General features: G+C 41.9%; 1 protein-coding gene across 4 annotated transcripts in view; it reads left to right on the plus strand.

Moving 5' to 3' along the window:
- The window catches only part of diaph2 (diaphanous-related formin 2), a 967,621-nt gene that overhangs the window by 618,208 nt on the left and 329,051 nt on the right, over positions 1–20,362 (plus strand). For all 4 annotated transcript variants that reach the window (XM_068047702.1, XM_068047700.1, XM_068047699.1 and 1 more), the window contains one exon: positions 15,695–15,934. In XM_068047702.1, coding sequence (XP_067903803.1) covers positions 15,695–15,934 — 240 coding nt within the window. The remainder of the gene's footprint in view (positions 1–15,694; positions 15,935–20,362) is intronic.

The following is a 20,362-nucleotide window of genomic DNA, read 5'->3' on the forward strand; positions in this document are numbered from 1 at the left end:
AGACTGAGATGAGGAGGAATTTCTTTACTCAGAGGGTGGTGAATCTTTGGAATTGTGGAAGCTCAATCACTGAGCATGTTCAAGACAGAAATCGATAGATTTCTGGAGACAAATAACATCAAGGGATATGGAGATAGCATGGGAAAGTGGGGTTGAGGTAGATGATCAGCCATAATCTTATTGAATGGCAGAGCAGGCTCGGTGGGCTGAATGGCGTACTCCTATTCCTATGTTCCAATGAAGAGTTTACGGAGGTGAGTTCTCGAGTTTGCGATGCAGAAGATTATATGAGACAATGTATTTCCTCAATTCTATAAAAGATTATTGACGAACCAAATATGCAATTCACATGTGATGGGAAGTCCGTCGCAACGTTAATAATTCTAGGAAAAAAAAGAACGTACAATCTTATTTCTAGTAGAGAATCCAGGTTTTAAGTCTAAATATTGTTAGAGTAAAATATTTGAGATATCCATCAATATTTAAAGTGGCATTTACCTTAAATCCCCAAGTAGAAAGCTATAAAGTTAGCAAGATACCTCTATCCCAGTTAAGGGGAGAACGATGATCGCCGAACCACAGTAGCACGTAACTTTATCATGAGAAACGCTGGCGTGAATCCAACAAATCTAAAGATCCACTGCGTGGTTCCAATATTTATCCTGTTTCTAAGCTGCATAATTGTTTTTTTTTACATATGGGGATGTTACTTCCCACAAGTAGGTCGGCCCTTCTATTTCCCAAATAAGGCTGTATAACTTAATTTCTGGTTAAGATCCATCTTCTTTGATTTCTAAGAAAGGCTAGGCCAGAAGCAAGGTAGGAGCCTCTCATGGTGGTTAACACACGTAACTGTGTTTATAGATTATCGTTCATTTTTTCTTGGATTTGGTCAGTTTTGTCTGTGGTTTAGGGTTGTCTGCAGAAGACCAACTAATCCAATCTTATACTGTGGTAGCTTACGTGATAGGCTACAAACTGTATTATCAATGTTTTATCGTGTGATTAGGTCGTGACTTTTTAGGAGTGATTCCCTCTTATCAGAAGCTGCCTCTGCTCTAAGATGAGGCATGTCCTTCACCATTAGGGGCATGTCGAGGCATGTCCATGAACTTTTTTTAACCTTTTGGGAAGATGAACCCTGCTTTTATTTTTTTAATCCCTAATTCATAGGAAAATGACACTTTTAACCTTGTAACCCCTTATTATAGCTGTATTTCTTCACAACCACATTCTCACTATGTCCTGCCACCTTCAAAGATCGATGCACATGTACCCTGAGGTCCCTCTGTTCCTGCATATTCTTTAGAACTATGCCATTAAGTATATATTGTCTCTCCCTATACTGCCAAAATGCATCACCTCACACTTGTCAATATTAAATTCCATCTGCCACCTGTCTGCCCACTCCACTAGCTGATCTGTGTCCTGTTGCAGGCGATTCATATCATCCTCACTGCTGCACCTCCAAGTTTGGTGTCATCAGGAAAATTTTAGATTCTACTCTGTATTCCAAGATCCAAGTCATTTATATATAGCAAAAAAGCAGAAGTCCCAGCATTGACCCTTGGGGAACACCACTGTCTACTATCCTCCAGTCTGAAAAGCAACCATTTACTACGACTCGTTGTTTTCTGTCATTAAGCCAATTTTTTTTATAGTTACGACCAGGTAAGAAAGGTGTCTTGGGGTCCCTTTCAGCCTTTACCTGGTCTTACTGTAACAGGGTTTGATTTTAAACGCACTGTGTTTTGAGCTCCCCCTTGGTGAATCCTTGTTCATCGCTTTCCAATTATAAGGCAAAGAAATGAGCACAAACTGGCTTTCTTAGGTTTACAGAAGAAAAGTGAAATTTATTAAACTTAAACTCTAATTCAGTTAACACCTACGGATACACGCCACGCCCCACGCTAGCATGCATACGTGATATGCACATGCAAACAGAGACAGGAAAGAGCAGAAGAAAATCAAGTGGAACGGTTTGAGGTAATGTCTGAAGAGTTTGTTGTTATGGGTCTTCGAGCTCACTGTAGAGTCCTTGTTTGTAGGTGGATCTTGATTCCTGTTGGGGCCCAATATTCTTCTTAAACCTTGTTCACTGTAGGAGACTTTTCTGTCTTTGAGTTCACGTGTCTTCAGTGGGTTTCAGTTCCATGAGAAAGAAATGGAAGCAGACAGGAGGGGAGGGGGGAAGGAGGTCTTTTCAATCCAGGAGCACAGAGCTTTCTGCCTTCAAACACTGTTTCTCCAATTTAAAACTCAGTTCAATCTCTGCAACAGCCAGTCACGTGACTAATTTGGTCTCACCACGTCAGTTCTGTGTATTGGGAGCAGGGGCTAGCTCCTTTGTTCCAACACTCTATGCTAGAATGCAAAAATGTCTTTCTGGCCAGGGACCTGCAACCCCTTGTAATAGGCCTTTTCTTCCCAGCAACAATTTGAAATTTAATGTCCATGTGGCAAAATTAATATGCCTCATTCTTGGCAGGTGGAAGCCCGCATGACATTGTCCAATTGGACACTGGCACTTCTATTCCACGAGCCTCAATTTTGTTAATCAGCCTTTTCTGTGGTACCTTATCAAATGCTTTCTTAAAATCCATATAAACAACATCCACTGCATTCACTTCATCAACCACCTTTGTTATTTCTTCAAAAAATTCAATTTGAGTCTTAAAGTATAATCTGCCTTTTACAAATTTTTGCTGGTTATCCTTAATTATCTCTCACCTCTCTAAGTGTCTTTTGATATTTGCAAGATTATTGTTTCTAAAATCTTACCCACCACTGATGTTAACTGGCCTGTAGTTGCTAGGACTGTCCTTACACCCTTTCTTGAATAAGGGTGTCACATTTGGCACTCTCCTATCCTCTGGCACCTCCCCTGTATCCAGGGAACATTGGAAGATTATGACAAGCCCTTCCACTATCTCCATCCCCACTTCCTTTAGTAACCTGGGATGCAAGCCATCGAACCAGGTGACTTATCTACTCTAAGCATAGCCAGCCTTCTTAGTACCTCCCTCCTCAGTTTTTATCCTACCCATTGTCTCTACTCTCTGCTTCTACTGATATTTTTTGAACTTCCATTTCCTTAGTGAACACTGATACAAAGTACTCATTAATTATTTTAGACTTGCCCTGCTCCTCTAAGGACATATTACCCTCTTTGTTCCTAATAGGCCCCACTCTTACTACCCACTTACTATTTACATGCTGATAGAAGATCTTTGCGTTGCCTTTTATGTTGATCATCCTGATCACACAAGCAATGCGGCACTCCTAGCAAAATTTTACCCATTGTAGCATGGAGGCCTAGCAAAATTTTACCCATTGTAGCATGGAGGATTTTGGAGAAGACTTCACACCATAGGGTAGCTTCATGTAGGAGTATATCTCCATGTGTGCGTTTATCATGAGATACTGCTGACTCGATCTACATTGAGTTGTGCGTAAGCATGAAACAAATCCAACTTTGTGAATAACTTGGATCCCACTAACTCTACATACAAATCCAGGGAGGTCGGTAGTGGATACTGCTTATCATTGACTACCTGGTTGATTGTGACTTTGTAGTCCTTGCATAGCCTTCCAGTTTTGTCTGACTTGAGCACTACTACAGTTGGGGTTGCCCAATCACTGTTATCAGTTTTCACTTGCACACCATTCCTCTGTCGCTTCTTTATTTCCTCTTCAACCTGGGTTTTGAGAACATAAGGAACCAGCCGAGCCTTACAAAATACAGGTTTTGCATCAGGCCTAATTTGGTTATGCGTCTACACTGATTACACCTTCATAACTATCCTCAAAAATATTCCTGTAACTTCATTAGCTGATCAAGCTTCTTGATCATCTCAACTTGGAAAACATGCTTCCAGTCTAACCTCAGCTTACGAAGCCAGTCTTTGCCCATTAGCGTTGGTTTATTGACATATCTCACTACAACAGCGGGTAACTTGAGGGACTGGCCTTATATTGGACTCCATTTGTCCGCATGTTTCTAGCCCCTCACCAGAGTAGGTTTTCAACTGAACTGTGCTATCAGTTAGAGGTACGTCACTGAATTTGCTCTTGTACTTATCTCTACTCATAATGGAGAAATCTGCAGTCGTATCAATATGCATGTTGATGTACTGTTGATTTACCAATACCTTTGCACAAAAGACTCCATTATTTGTGTGATTTTTAGTGGCATAAATGCTGTACAGCCCTAGCTCCTCTGCTTAGGCACTCTGGATTCATTTCAAGATTGTGAACTCCACTCTTGTGATGTCACTGTTTTCCATTACCATTGGAATGAGTTCCCTTTCCTGCTTTGGCCTTTGCTTGACAAGAGTTGCAACTTGTCCTTTCTGTTAGCAATTATAACATTTGGCATTTCTGTACTGACATGCTTGTGCCATGTGATTGCGCTTACAGCAATAACAAGACACTAAACCACTATCACCAGCACTCTTCTGACTTAGTCTCCCCACTTTAGGCTTGGCAGAAGCCTTCTGACAGTATACAGAAGCTGTATTAGTCACTGCCATAGTACGAAATTCCCAAACGTACTTTGATGCCATCTCTATCGAAGGAGCAATCTCACACACTAGCTGAAAAGTAAGATTTTGTGCGTTCGCTAACTTCGATTAGACTTTTGTCCACCAATCCACACACAAAAAAAACTGTCCCGTAATGCATGGTCTAAGAATGTAGCAAAGTTGCATTGTAGTGATAAATTCTTCAGTGCCACAATGTGCTCACCAATGGTTTCGCTAGTTTTCTGATTTCTGGTCCCAAATTTGTAGCTTTCTGCTATCTCTAGTGGCTTAGGGTTGAAATGTTCCTCCAACTTGGTGATGGTTGTTTTGAAGGGCACATATTTTTCCTTGTTGGGGGCAAGAAGGTTTGTGCATGTACCATACACTTCCAGGCCAATTTCTGTTTGCAAAATTTGCTTTCTTACACTCAAGAATTGCCTTATTCGGAGTCTTGACTTCTTCACTATTGAGTTTTTGAGTTCCAACATTTTGTTAACTCTGGAAAAACATGTCAATTCTTTCAATATACGAGCTGAATGGTTCTTGAGCTCTTTGATATGTTCCTAGCCTTCCAATGTATCCCATGGGCACAGCCATAAACCCCTGCTTGCAGATTTACAGTACCCCAGTAAATACTTTACTGCTGCTATCCGTGACAATCTTACCTAAAACCAGTCTAGTCAGTGGTTAAAAATATTCTCTTACCTGAATGAATGCTTGAATCCAGTACAAACTAGGACCCTGTGGCATCCCAGTCAACAGGGGGGATAGCTTAAGGCTCAGGCTTTGCACAAACCGGCCAAAATCTCCACCATCTGAGCATGTAGGTCATCTGAATCTGGCTAAACATTCACTGCAGTTCCTGCTGCTATTTGGTGCTTGTATTGACACACCTTTATCTCATCCTCATTGTCATTTTCTGTGGTATATTTGTGTCGCACTAACGGACAAGATGGACACCAATCATGGCTAGTTCACAGAAGTTTATATTTGCGTCATGATGTCATCAGATCATTATGTCATGACATCATTAGCATATTATACAAATATATTACTCTTTGGAACTTCTGTACCATTTGTTGACTAAACTGGTGTCCCGATCAAAAAGTGCATTATGTGAGGAACTGTCTTCTCCAGCCACAGCTGCAAAGAATCTTTCTGATTTAGAGCATTGGCGCTCAGGGCAGCATGTGCAGTTAAAATGCATCTTACTTCACTCAGTGTGCCTACTCTTGTCTTGATCAATTCTGCGAGAGGGAAAGGGGGAAAATGTACAGTGCATAAAAGGAAAGTGCATGAACAAACTAGACCATTTCTTCTTGGTGGTTGAGATAACTGGAAAGGGAGTGGAGGAGACCCAGATTTAGTGTGATAGGTACTTTCATGGAGATGACCAAGAGAGAAAAAAAGCAATGAGGTACAGAGAGAGAGATAGAAAGACAACTTGGGAAAGAAGTGATGGACAGGCTGCACAGCATGTGGGTTAGTTCCAGGATACTGCGCTCACATAAATGCCACCTGTCATGCTTTATCAAATGGTCACCATTTTGGACCCAATGTCCACTTGCCTATGTTTGTAGACAAAAATAAGCAAAGATTCAAAGTTTCTGCACTCCAGAGGTCACTGCATGAGCCACTTCAGTTCAGTTTTAATGCAGTGGTCTGACAGTTTTCATAATAGCAGAGGAAGCTCTGTACAAGTGAGTGACACTTCCCTTTAAGGGTCCTTCCTGTAAACAGGATTGCGGATACCTTTGAAGTGGCCTAGGTTTATGCCTGACAGCTTGAAATTCATCGCATAGATGCTTTTTAATAAGGCAGAAGAGAGCAAGGTTGCTACATTCACAGTACAGATCCGCTGCCAGTTTTAACTGTTAAGGCAACAACAAATTGCTTCTAAATGGGCACTACTGTCAATCCAGGTGATCCCCTGCTGAATTATAGTGGGATTTGAAATGCAAGCAAATGCACCAAATTAAGTGTGCCAAAAATCAAGATTTTCTGGAGATCATGCCCATATGCTTCCTTAGAAAATAACACTTACACTCCTATTCAGGCGTTCATGCATTATTTTTCTTGCTAGAGAAGCATTAAAATGTGCGGTACGCCTGCAACTTAAGTAGCAGCAAGTTGGTGCCCTAGTCCACTTTCAGAGTAACTACATTCCATAAGATTACATTCAGAGTTGTTTTATGTTGTCAGTTTTGCTTCTTCCAGTGATCTCAGTGTAACAAAAGTCACTGCTCTATGATAATTTTAAATTAAGTAGGATGTTGGTGGAATTGAACTGCCGACTCTCTGAAGTTAGTCAAAATGATGATAATCCTATAGATACAATAGCAGCTATCATATTTATTCATGATTCCATAAAAAGAAGCAGTCATCATACATGCCTTTTCCCCCCAATTTGCCCACCTTTCCTATCTTGATGTGCAAATTCGTAGTGTTATGATTCACCTTTTATAATGTATGAGCGCAGTGGATGCATCATGTTCAACTGTTTGACCTTGCAAGACATCACAGCTCAGCCCAGCTGGATCCTGTCCTCATTGACCTTCCACACAAACACACAATCAGCAGTGGGGACTCTCATCTCCCACCACCCCCCACTCCCTTCCCACCCATCTGCATGAGATGAGGAATACTGAGAACAATTGTAGAACCCCACTCCTGTCCCTCCTAAAATCACCTGATTGAACAGAGACCAGGGAACAAACCAGAGACTAGTCAGATCTGTATGGTTCAGTATCAAAGAACAAAGAACAGTACAGCACAGGAACAGGCCATTCGGCCCTCCAAGCCTGCGCCGATCTTGATGCCTGCCTAAACTAACACCTTCTGCACTTCCGAGGCCCATATCCCTCTATTCCCTTCCTATTCATGTATTTGTCAAGATGTCTCTTAAACGTCGCTATCGTATCTGCTTCCACCACCTCCCCTGGCAGCAACTTCCAGGTACTCACCACCCTCTGTGTAAAAAAACTTGCCTCGCACAGCCCCTCGAAACTTTGCCCCTCGCACATTAAACCTATGTCCCCTAGTAACTGACTCTTCCACCCTGGGAAAAAGCTTCTGACTATCCACTCTGTCCATGCGCTCATAACTTTGTAAACCTCTATCATGTCGCCCCTCCACCTCCGTCGTTCCATTGAAAACAAACTGAGTTTTTCCAACCTCTCCTCATAGCTAATGCCCTCCAGACCAGGCAACATCCTGGTAAACCTCCTCTGTACCCTCTCCAAAGCCTCCATGTCCTTCTGGTAGTGTGGCGACCAGAATTGCACGCAATATTCTAAGTGTAGCCTAACTAAGGTTCTGTACAGCTGCAGCATGACTTGCCAATTTTTATACTCTATGCCCCGACCGATGAAGGCAAGCATGCCGTATGCCTTCTTGACTACCTTATCCACCTGCGTTGCCACTTTCAGTGACCTGTGGACCTGTACGCCCAGATCTCTCTGCCTGTCAATACTCCTAAGGGTTCTGCCATTTACTGTATACTTCCCACCTGCATTAGACCTTCCAAAATGCATTACCTCACATTTGTCCGGATTAAACTCCATCTGCCATTTCTCCGCCCAAGTCTCCAACCGATCTGTATCCTCTGACAATCCTCATCATTATCCGCAACTCCACCAACCTTTGTGTCGTCCGCAAACTTACTAATCAGACCAGCTACATTTTCCTCCAAATCATTTATATATACTACAAAGAGCAAAGGTCCCAGCACTGATCCCTGCAGAACACCACTAATCACATCCCTCCATTCAGAAAAACACCCATCCACTGATACCCTCTGTCTTCTATGACCGAGCCAGTTCTGTATCTATCTTGACAGCTCACCTCTGATCCCGTGTGACTTCACCTTTTGTACCAGTCTGCAATGCGGGACCTTGTCAAAGGCTTTACTAAAGTCCATATAGATAACATCCACTGCCCTTCCTTCATCAATCATCTTCGTCACTTCCTCAAAAAACTCAATCAAATTAGTAAGACACGACCTCCCCTTCACAAAACCATGCTGCCTCTCGCTAATAAGTTCATTTGTTTCCAAATGGGAGTAAATCCTGTCCCGAATAATCCTCTCTAATAGTTTCCCTACCACTGACGTAAGGCTCACCGGCCTATAATTTCCTGGATTATCCTTGCCACCCTTCTTAAATAAAGGAACAACATTGGCTATTCTCGAGTCCTCTGGGACCTCACCTGTAGCCAATGAGGATGCAAAGATTTCTGTCAAGGCCCCAGCAATTTCCTCTCTTGCCTCCTTCAGTATTCTAGGGTAGATCCCATCAGGCCCTGGGGACTTATCTACCTTAATGCTTTGCAAGACACCCAACACCACCACCTCTTTGATAATGAGATGACTGAGACTATCTGCACTCCCTTCCCTAGGCTCATCATCCACCAAGTCCTTCTCTTTGGTGAATACTAATGCAAAGTACTCATTTAGCACCTCATACTAGACAGTATCTTTACACACTGAGCAATTGGGGTTCTACACTTTTTTTCCTGTTTGTTTCCTTTCTCCTCTCCTGGAGACGTTGACTACTTTTTATAAGATCCCATAAGTGGAAGCTGCTCTACTACTTCAACTAAGGAACCACTAAATTTAGACAGTGAGTCAAGATATTCAGTAGTTGGAGCCACATAGTTAAACGTGAACCTATCCAGTCGATCTACCAGTACTTCTAGAATGGTTTTCTGGATGGTGATCGGTTGCAGCAACCCTGGCAGTTTTCCCTCTCGATAATCTGGGAGCTCTGAGGTCAGCTCTAGCACTTCATCTGTTTCTTTTCCACCTGCACCCCACCCCTGACATCAGCTTGCCCATCATATGCCTGAAGTCAAATTTGAGGAGTTCCTGGTCCATAAGGCTCAGTTACTCTCTGTTTTCAGTAGCTGAGCCATCAAAGTAGCCAACCTGCTTGACTTTTAAAGGGGTAAAATGGGTAGCATGATACTGTTGCTCCGATGTGCCTGCATCAACTGTAGGTCGCTTACAAGAAAGAAACTAGCTTACAATCCACTTTTAGTGCTACAACAAAGAGAAAACTCTTGTTACTATTCCCAGTACTATTATGATCAATAATCATCAACTTTTTTTAAAAGATGTGTGTAAAATCTACTGCTGTCTCTGGGACACATGTATGCAACTTTCCAGAAGGTTGGGATCATGTTTTGCACGATATACCAAGAGATTAGCCTTGTTATTTTTGATAGTTTTATCAGTAGCTTCAGGAAAATGATAAGTGAATTAAGATAAATGTTCAGACAATGATTATTATGAATGTAAGAAATACATAGGTGCACTGCTTCATTGTGTAGATTGTGGTTATTTTTTAAGTGCATCAGTACAGTCATTTCTTGGTCTTACTGGTAGATCCTTGAAGTGATAAACCCATTATTCACTGAAGTCGTTTGCAGTGAAATGAAAAGAATTTATAGGAAGAAACCACATTCAGGTCTTCGAAGAAGTTGCAAAGTTGGCAAGGCAGCATTTTTAATAAACGGTGGACTAAAGCAAAAAGTAAAAGTGGTTGAACCTTGATGGATAACTTCCTAATAATAATTATAAATGTTTTTGGTAAATGTGGCTGATGCCTGTCAAACTAGATTATATTGAAATTCATTGGTATCTTAAAGTTAAATATAATTAACAAATAAAATGCTTCACTACATACATTATTAAAAACAAATTTGAATGTTTGCACACTTGGTGCAAGTATTACATTTGAATTTATTTCAGAGGGATTGCAGGAATATTTTCCAAAAATTACATTAATCAAAAGCTTGTGTTAGTAAAAATTCATAATTTGACAATTTGGAAAAAAAAGTCTGTAACTTTTATATTTTATATAATGCATAGTAGGTACATCAGCATTGGAAAATTGGACTAATGTTTGGTGTGACCCTTTGTCAGAACATGGCACAAGGTTTTCATTTTAAAAAAATGTTGCTTGCAGTTGAGATTAACTTCAATTACTAAAAAGTTTTTTTTAATGCATGATTGTTTTGAAAAGCTACAAAACTGCTGTAATTGTTGAGTGACTTGGACTAATTGTTGCTTCCTTTGCTCTCTGGAGCCTTTTTAATGGCTTTTGTACAGCTGAAGTTTGTTGACTTGATATTCTCCCTTGGCTATTCCACTTTCACATACAGATAGGAATTATCATTACCTGGGAACAAAGAAGGAGAGGAGAAAATGATCCAGCAATGCTGTTCCATCTAAAAAATGTTATAGCTTGATTTCACAAAGTGTTACTGTTTTGACCTGACAGCTCAGGCTTATAGACACTTCAGAATGACAATGATGTGTCACTTACAGTTTAGGCATTCAGTGTGTCCAGTACAACTTTTGGTGTATTGCTTTGTCTGTGTGGAGGTTGAGCAAGTCAAGAAAGTTGTTAGAATGTGAACTGTAAGTATGGAACTCATTATTCTCCTGTAAGTAGTCCAAATTTCATAGATGAAATGTTTGCTCTATCCCCTGGGTCTCTTTGATTTGACGGTGCTTGAAGCTGCTTGTTTCTTTGATTCCCAAAGTTCCCTCATCTTTTCAAAAACTCGGAGCTAGAAATTTTGTGGTCCCTCTTCACCTCAGGAATAATGGTGGAGTAGGTTTTACACATTGGCAGCAAATGAAAAAAGAACTCCATCACAGTTTCTGGGGTCAACTGATTAAAATGAAGTGGGTGGTAACCCATGCCAGTATTCATGTAGCTGAAGTGCCTGTGAGGTTTGGGTGGTAGGGGAGGGCAAGTGGCAAGAATTTCCATTATTGGTTAGCCATTGGGTTGAAGGTGACTGCAACACAAACACATGGATCGATTTCCAGGAAAGCCAGTCCCCTCATGGCAGCCAATAGCTTTGTGACCTTCTGTTATCAAGAAAGCAACAGCAGTGGGGGCATCAGATGGTAAAATGGCAAGACGTCCGATAGATGTCATAGAATGGTTACAGCACAGAAGGAGGCCATTCAGCCCGTCGTGTCCTTGCCAATTGTCAGCAAGGGCAGTTCTGCTACCCCTGCACTTGCCCGTTTCCCAGAGCCTTCCAAATCCCCTCTCTTCAGGTGCTAAACAATTCCCTTTTAAAAGCTAAGATTGAATCTGATTCCACCACACTTTCAGGCAGTGCATTCTAGATCCTAACCACTCATTGCATAAAAAAGTTTTTCCTCATGTCAGCATTGGTTCCTTTGCCAACCACCTTAAATTGGTATCCTCTGGTTCTTAACCCTTCAGCCAATGGGAATAGTTTCTCTCTGTCTACTCTGTCTAGACCCTTCATGATTTTGAACACCTGTCAAAGCTCTTCTCAAACTTCTCTTTAAAAAAAAACAACCCTAGCTTCTCCAATCTATCCATGTAACTGAAGCCCCTCATCTCTGGAACAATTCTCAGAAATCTCTTCTGCACCCTCTCTAAAGCCCTCACACCCTTTCTAAAGTGCAGTGCCCAGAATTAGAGACAGTACTCCACTTGAGGCAAAAACAGTGTTTTATAAAGGTTCTTCATAATTTCCTTGCTTTCGTACTCCGTGCCTCTATTTATGAATCCCAGGATCTCATACCTTTTTCACCACTTTCTCGACCTGCTCTGCCACCTTCAAAGATTTGTGTGCATGTACCCCAGGTCCCTCTGTTCCTCAATTGTATCCTTTATTTTGTATTGCCTCTCCTTGTTCCTCCTCCCAAAATATATCACCACATTTCTTTGCATTATATTTCATCTGTCATTTCTCTGTCAGTCTACCAGTCTGTCTATGTCCTCTTGAGATCTATCACTATCCTTCTCACGATTCACAGTACTTCCAAGTTTTGTGTCGTCTGCAAATTTTGAAATTGTGTCCTGTACATCCAAGTCTAGTCATAATATTTATGAAGAAAAGCAGTAGTCCTGGTACCTCCCCCGACGAACCCCACTGTATATCTTACTCCCAGTCCGAAAAACAACCGTTGACCACGACTCTGTTTCCTGTCACTCAGCCAACTTCGTGTCCATGCTGCCACTTACCCTTGTATGCCATGGATTTCAACTTTGCTGGCAAGCCTATTATGTGTCACTTTGTCAAACGCCTTTTGGAAGTCCATATACACCGCATCAACGTCATTACCCTCATCAACCCTCTCTGTTATCTCATCTAAAAACACAATTAAATTAGCTGAGCATGATTTTCCTTTAACAAATACATGTTGGCTTTCCTTAATTAACCCGCACTTGCTCAAGTGATAATTTTGTCCCAGACTATCGTTTCTAAAAGCTTTCCTACCAATGAGGGTCCACTCCCACCTCTATTTTGATGTCTCTGCCTGACCACCTCTGCCTGACAAAATTAATAAATAGACAAATGGAGCGAGACCCGATGTAACTAGCTTCCTTCCCAGTTTCCACCCCTAGTAGGGTGCAAGCTGTTGAGAAAATTAATGGCTTGAAGACTGCATTCCAGATTGAGGAGGGTGGTCAAAAATCGTGCGAGTAACAGAGTTGTGCAGGTCTTTGCGGAGCTGAAGCTCTTTCTGCGGCAACGTCAGCAGATGCTCTCAGTAAGAAGGAAGCAAGGAAAAATGTGCAAGTTGATCCCTGGTAGGTCAGTGAGTGCATGCATAAAATGGTATGGTCTCAGGTTTTCACCCTTGTTTGTGCTGAAATGGCAAACAAAACTGACCTAAGTTGCCATTCCTGATTGCTGTGGAGCAACGTCCACTGGAAGTGTATGCGTGCTGACCTCTGGTGAAAATACTATTGGGCTTCGCTGTAAAGGCTACCACAATCACATAACACAGGGTTGCTAACTCTGGTTTGGCATATTCCTAGAGAATTGGGCAGGTGGTGGCATAGTGGTAATGCCACTGGACTAGTAATCCAGAGGCCCATGCTAGTGCTCTGGAGATATGGGTTTGAATCCCACCACGGCAGATGGTGAAATTTGAATTCAATTAATAAATCTGGAATTTTTTTAAAAAGCTAGTCTAATGGCAACCATGAAACCCTTTGTCGATTGTGGTAAAAACCCATCTGGTTCACTAATGTCCTTGAGGGAAGGAAATCTGCCATTCTTACCTGGTCTGGCCTATATGTGATTCCAAACTCACAGCAATGTGGTTGACACTTAAATGCCCTCTGAAATGGCCTAGCAAGCCACTCAGTTCATGAGAATTAGGGATGGGCAATAAATGCTGGCCTAGCCAGTGATGCCCACATCCTGTGAACGAATGTTTTAAAAAGTGACATTTGATCACATGGCATTCAGTCATGGCATTATACAGCAATGTACATAACAGGTTGACATGAACTGTCCCTCCCTCTAGTTTGCAGTGCTCTCTCTTTCTCCCCTGTGTTTCTCCCTCCTGGAATTTGTGTTCTCCCTCCCCGTTTGATTCTCTACCTCCCTCTGTCTGTTTTTTTTCCTTCTCCCAGTTTGTGTTTCTTGCTCCCCTTCCCCCAGTTCGTCCCTGTCCCTACCTAGTTTGTTTACCTATTCCTCCTTCAGTTTAAATGTCTCTCTCTTCCTCCATCAGTTTCTCTGTCTCCCTTTCTTCCCTCAGTTTGGGTTTCTCTTCCTCCAACTTGTTTCTGTCTCCCTCCCCCAGTTTGTATTTCTCTCGCTCTTGCTCCCCAGTTTGTGTTTCCAGTTTGTGTTTTGCTTTCTCGTTCTGATTCTCCATTTTGTGTGTGTGTGTCTGTCTGTCTCTCTCCCAGTTGTTCTCTCTGGTTTCACGGAATTTCCAGGCAATTTTCATTGGCCCTGATGCCAGCATTCACATAACCAGCATTGAGCCGGCTTGTGCTGACTAGTCAGGGTTTAGCAGGACTCAGACAATGCGGTTTGGTTGCAAGCTGCGATGGTTGGGGCACTGCATGTACAAGGATTGTTTTTCCAGCACAGGAGACCAATTGCCCATTCTGGTAGACTCCTGCCCACAGCAGCAAGGTTGAAACCCTATGCTAACACTGTCCAAGGTTATATATAACTATTAATCACGGGTGCAGTATCAGAATGCTGCTGCTTCATGTAGCCCAGAATGTGTTGCTCCCATAGGAATGGGAAGGAGTAGTAGAAGAAAATCAGAGGCACATCGGAAAAGTAACTTCAGTAAGCAGTTTAACGCTTTTTTTCCCCCACTCTCTAATCTGTAAGTATTGCTTCATGTTGTGCCTATGGCATTCTGTGATTTAAAAAAAAATGCATTTACTCCAAGTACAAGCATTTTGAGACTGCATTAATTGTTGGCCTAGACATAGAGCTCATTTAATTAGTATGACATTTTCAAAGTTAAACTCAACTCATGACATAAATGTGGCACTGCTCAAAACTATCAACAGAGCAAGAAACACACAAAAAAAAACTTACCTCACAAGTGATAGTCAGCTTATCTGGGAAGTGCAGATGATACAAGTCCTCTTGTGGTCTATTTGTGGCCAATGCGTTGGATGTGGTGACTTCTGCAGTAAGCCCAATTGGTTGATATTATTGGAGATATTCAGATACTGCTTCACTGAACAGGAATATGTTCCTAAAGTAAATCCTGAAAAAAGCCATCAGGACCAAGTAATGCACACTTAATTATCTGACAACATGGAGCACAATTGCTAAATTATATTCTGAAAATCTGGAGACTCTTGTGATAATCTGGAAAAACAACTTTTATCTGATGAAATTCAGAGATATCTAATGTTTTTATCTTTCCAGTTGATTTTTCTGTTTGCTCCTTCGACATGGACGGTGCTGACTTATACTAGGGTCTTATTCTACAAATGGCGGCAGGAATCTGATACCTCGCTGAGATGGCTATTTTTCATGTCTTACCTGAGACATTAATTGCTAGCAGGCAACTTGATGCGGGGCATTACAGCTATGTCTGATCCAACACAAACTTGATATCTATTTTCCAGCAGTGACTAGACAGAGATTAGGAATCTGAATTCTGGCCAATTTTCTGGTTACATTCAAATCTTGCCCTCCCCCATGTGAAGATACCAACACTACTTGGAAGATCCCTCCTACTAACTCATTTGAGATCAGATTACTCATCACATTTTATATGAAAAGTGTTTCTGGATTAACATGAATGAAATAAATAATCTTGCTTGATATACAGTGACTTGTTATTTATTTATTACGAATAAGTTTGAAGCAAGCATCAATTTGCCACCTTGTTTTTGCAGATGAGCACTGTAAAGTTGTTGCAACCACGACTGAATAATATTCTCTTCAAACTTCAGTTTGAAGAGTATTTGAACAACATCAAGCCAGACATAATGAATGTAACAATCGCTTGTGAGGAGGTGAAGAAGAGCGAGAACTTCAGTAAAATTTTGGAATTGGTCCTCCTTGTGGGAAACTACATGAATGCAGGGTCCAGAAATGCACAAACATTTGGTTTCAAGATCAGCTATCTCTGCAAGGTAGGGGTCTGTTGCCTTATCATTGCTAGAAAAGCAATTTTCACATTTCAGGGTAATTAATTAGATATTTTCACACTCCTTGCTGTCACATACAGTTGCTGAGTGAACAGATGGGCACATTTTTGCCAGTGCTGCTTTTGAGCTGGCCACCAAGAGATGCTTGAGCTACCTGTGATAATTTGGTCTATGATTTCTCTTCTCTTAGAAGTGGTCAGACTCCACTCCAAACCTCCCAGGCTCAAATGAGATCCTAAAATGTATAGAGAATTATGGCTGAAAAACTGCATCATGTCGCATTGCACTGGCACTGCTTAATAATGCCATGTTAGTGATGAAATACTGTGTGTTTACTTTGCTATGGTTAATTATAATGGTAAAGTATACTACTGTGTCTGCAGATTGAACAGAAAATCAATTATGCCAAGTCAAAAGCTATGACTTTGGATCTGATCATGCATGTTTGTCAAACCTTTTTCATTTCTTTACAACAGTATGTGCTTTGGTATTTAAGTTCACATCACTGCTGAGCAATGTCATCCTTTCCAAGCCTGTTATCTCCTGCCTTCTGTTCCCAGAGCTGAAGACCTGGACTATTGTGTTAGCATTCCTCTTTTCCCCCTTATTGTGACCTTGTGTAATCAAGATAGTTTTCAAATGCTCCTGTTGCATTTGCTCAAAATTGGTATTTTGGATTCAGATGGGCAGGTATTCTATTGTATATAGAATAAAAAGTGCCTGTGCATTAGATTCAAGGCCCTACAACGCAGGGTAAATCAGTGGGGGATTATTGTGGACAGTATTATTGTCCTCACTGTCGTCCTGGCTGGGATCAACTAACTTATTGCAGACCAGGAATCAAGCATGGGCTACATTTAGTTTTTATGGCCTAGTACCAAACCAAAAGTGCATTTGACTTGAATATAAGCTAAATGACACAATTTTTAAAGGGTTACAGGAACAGAGAGACATTTGGGTTGATGTACAGCGATCTTTGAAGGTGGTAGGACAAGTTGAGAAGGCTCTTAAAGCAGGATACTGATCCATGGCTTTATAAACTGAGTCGCAGAAAAAATGGTAAGAATTCATGGGGCAATTCAGTGACTAAACGTGCTGGCATGATAGAGAATTGTGGTTACTGTTAAAACAACCACCGCATCCTGCCTTATTATGAAGTGAGAATGTAACCACTAGCCCTGTGGATTGTTAACCCAGAAAGCAGAGAAAATGCATGCCCACAGATTCCTGAAGGTATCTAGCAATAGGTAGATCAGGTGGTCAAGAAGGCATGCAGGATATTTGCCTTTATTAGTTGAGGCGTAGAATATAGCAGCTGGGAGGTTATATTGGAACTGTATAAAATACTGGTTAGGCCACAGCTAGAGTAGTGCATGCAGTTCTGGTCACCACACTATAGGAAAGATGTGATTGCACTAGAAAGGGTACAGAGAAGATTTATGAGGATGTTGCCTGGACTGGAGAATTTTAGTTGTGAGGAAAGATTGGATAGACTCAGGTTGTTTTCTTTATAACAGAGGAGGCTGAGGGGAAACCTAATTGAAGTGTATGAAATTATGAGGGGTCCAGATAGAATGAATAGGACGACCCTGTTTGCCTTGGTTGAGAGATCAATAACCAGGGAACATTGATGTAGGGTAAGAGGTTTATAGGAGATCCAAGAGGAAATATTTTCACCCAGAGGGTGGTGGGATCTGGAACTCACTGCCCAAAAGGGCGGTAGAGGCAGAAACCCTCAAAACATTTAAAATGTACTTGGATATGCACTTATAGCCTTGTGGGTTATGGCACTTCAAGAGCCGCAAAGTGGGATTAGGCTGGATGGCTCCTTGTTGGCTGGCGCTGACACAATGTGCCTTCCGTGCTGTAAATTTCTATGATTCTAAGTTAGGATGAACCTTTATACAACATTGATTAGACCTCAGCTGAAATAGCGTGTTCAATTCTGGGCACCATATTTAGGAATCCTTGGTGAGGGTGATTTATTAGAGTAGTACCAAGGATGAGGGACTTCAGTTCTGTAGAGAGATTAGAGAAGTTGGTATTGTTCTCTTTCGAGCAGAGATGGTTAAGGGGAAATTTAACTGAGGTGTTCAAAATCATGATGGGGTAAATAAGGAAAAACATTTTCCTTTGGCAGAAAGGCTGTTAACCAGAGGGCACAGATTTCATAGAATCATAGAATGATTACAGCACAGAAGGAGGGCATTCGGCCCATCACTTCTGTACTGACTCTCTGTAAGAGTTAATCAGCTATTCCCCTGCAAATTTTTCCATTTCTGATAATTAATCTGTTCTCTTTTGAAAGCCACAATTGAACCTGCCTCCACCACACGTTCAAGCAGTGCATTCCAGATCCTAACCACTCACTGCGTAAAAAAGTTTTTCCTCATGTCGCCATTGATTCTTTTGCCAATCACCTTACATCAGTGTCCTCTGGTTCTCCACCCTTCTGCCAATGGAAACAGTTTCTCCCTATCTACCACATCAACTGCATTATGTTGGTTAAACATGATTTACTTTTAACAAATCCGTGCTGGCTTTTCTTAATTAATCTACATTTGTCTAAGTGTCTGTTAATTTTGTCCCGGATTATCAGGCTGAATTTTGATGAAGCTGGCAGTCCGCCCGCGCGGATTGCCCATCACTGAGCCCCCGCTATATTGAGCACAGTGGCTTATCATCATCACGGTGATGCACTACCCTCCCCCAGTATTATGTGGCAGGAGGTGGGACATCTGGCACTGTGATGGACATTGGCTCAGCTGTGTAGCAGGTGCTGTGGCCCAACTTAAAGCACCCCAGCACCTACTTCCTGACAGCTACCAAATAAATACTTACCTCACTATTGAAGAGTGGGAATGCTGTCAATCTGGCAGCAAAGCAGAAAGTGCTGGAGAAACTCAGCAGGTCTGGCAGCATCTGTGGAGAGAGAAGCAGAGTTAACTTTCAGGTGAACCTGGTCACAGACCTGTCAGTTAACTCTGCTTCTCTCCATAGATGCTGCCAGACATGCTGAGTTTCTCCAGAACTTTCTGCTTTGCTGCACATACTAACTCTGCTTTGTTCCAGTGTCCTGTGTAGTTGAGATCCTCTTCTTCCACTCGTGTAACATTCCTTCTTTTAGGCGTGCTGCACCTGGGTGAATAATTTTAATTTGCACATACCAGAACGTGAGACTGAATTGTATCATAAAAGGCAAATACTCTATCAGAAATAAGAGCATAATTTAAGAATATCTACATACAATGGGTTTTTAATTACCTGAATGTGAAAAGCCACAGACTAATATGCATTTGGAATCTCTAATCATTTCGCTTCTAATTGTTATGTGAAAAGACATGTAACTGGAATTAAAAGTACTTCATAAAGAACCAGGAAAATATGTTTATATTCTAGCTGCATTGCAAACCAGGAATATTACATCAATAATTATGATCAACTGCTGCAGAAGCAAAGTGTACGTGGACATGTCGATCTGTCATAGATGAAAAACCAGAACAACAGCACAGATTCCCTCACTAGACCTGCATTAGAGTTCTAACATATGCAAAAATAACCTTGCAGACAGAAGTTAGGGCAGTTTCACTGTGGAATCACCTTTGCGTTTAAAGGACCAGAGCAAAAACCAAAGATGGCAGAGGGATGCTCTTAGATGGTTCAGTGATGCCTCCCTGCTCACTCTCCTCAGGCTGTGCGGGCAAGGTGGAGGTCCTTTTCCCCAGCAATGGTAAGAAGAGGCCCTCCTGCCTGACCAAGGCAGCCTAGCTGGAAGTGGCAGAGGAGGTAAGTAGCAGTGGAGAAGAAGATGAACAATCATTCCCCCAGCCAGCCGGGGCCCTCTAGGCCTCATGCGCACAGAGTACAACCGCCAAAGTCATCCACAGCCAAAGGGCAATCTGATCAGCAGCCTTCCTCCAGTCAGGCTGCGAGTGCAGATGTGGCACCGAGAAGTAGCACTGCAAGCATTTCCAAAAACCACCGTGACACAAATGGATCTGCATGGGTGGCGCAACACTGTGAAAAGTTCAAACTCTAAATCATCTTCACTAACCTGTATGTTGCTTTTACTGTGTGCCCACATGTACTGATTGTGTCTCCTCCCATTACATCATTGGCCTTTCAGAACTGCTAATGTATGGAACAAAATAATTGTCATGCCAGTATTACTCATGTGCGTCTCCACGGATGCAGTAACATGGACAGTGGTGAGACACAAAGATATTGCAGATGCGGGGTGCTGCACAACAGGTAAATGAGGGTGCTCTGTGGCTTTCAGAGCCCATGGTGATTCCAATGGCGTGAAGAACCTTTGATCAATAAGGCTTTGCCATGCATCTCTTGCTCATTGCTCGCCCTGCAGCTCTCTGTCCTCCCGTGCGCTTTTCCTGCTGCAAGTCCTCAGTGTCCTCA

Source organism: Heterodontus francisci, chromosome 15, assembly GCF_036365525.1.
Source record: "Heterodontus francisci isolate sHetFra1 chromosome 15, sHetFra1.hap1, whole genome shotgun sequence".
In the NCBI taxonomy this organism is placed as follows: domain Eukaryota; kingdom Metazoa; phylum Chordata; class Chondrichthyes; order Heterodontiformes; family Heterodontidae; genus Heterodontus; species Heterodontus francisci.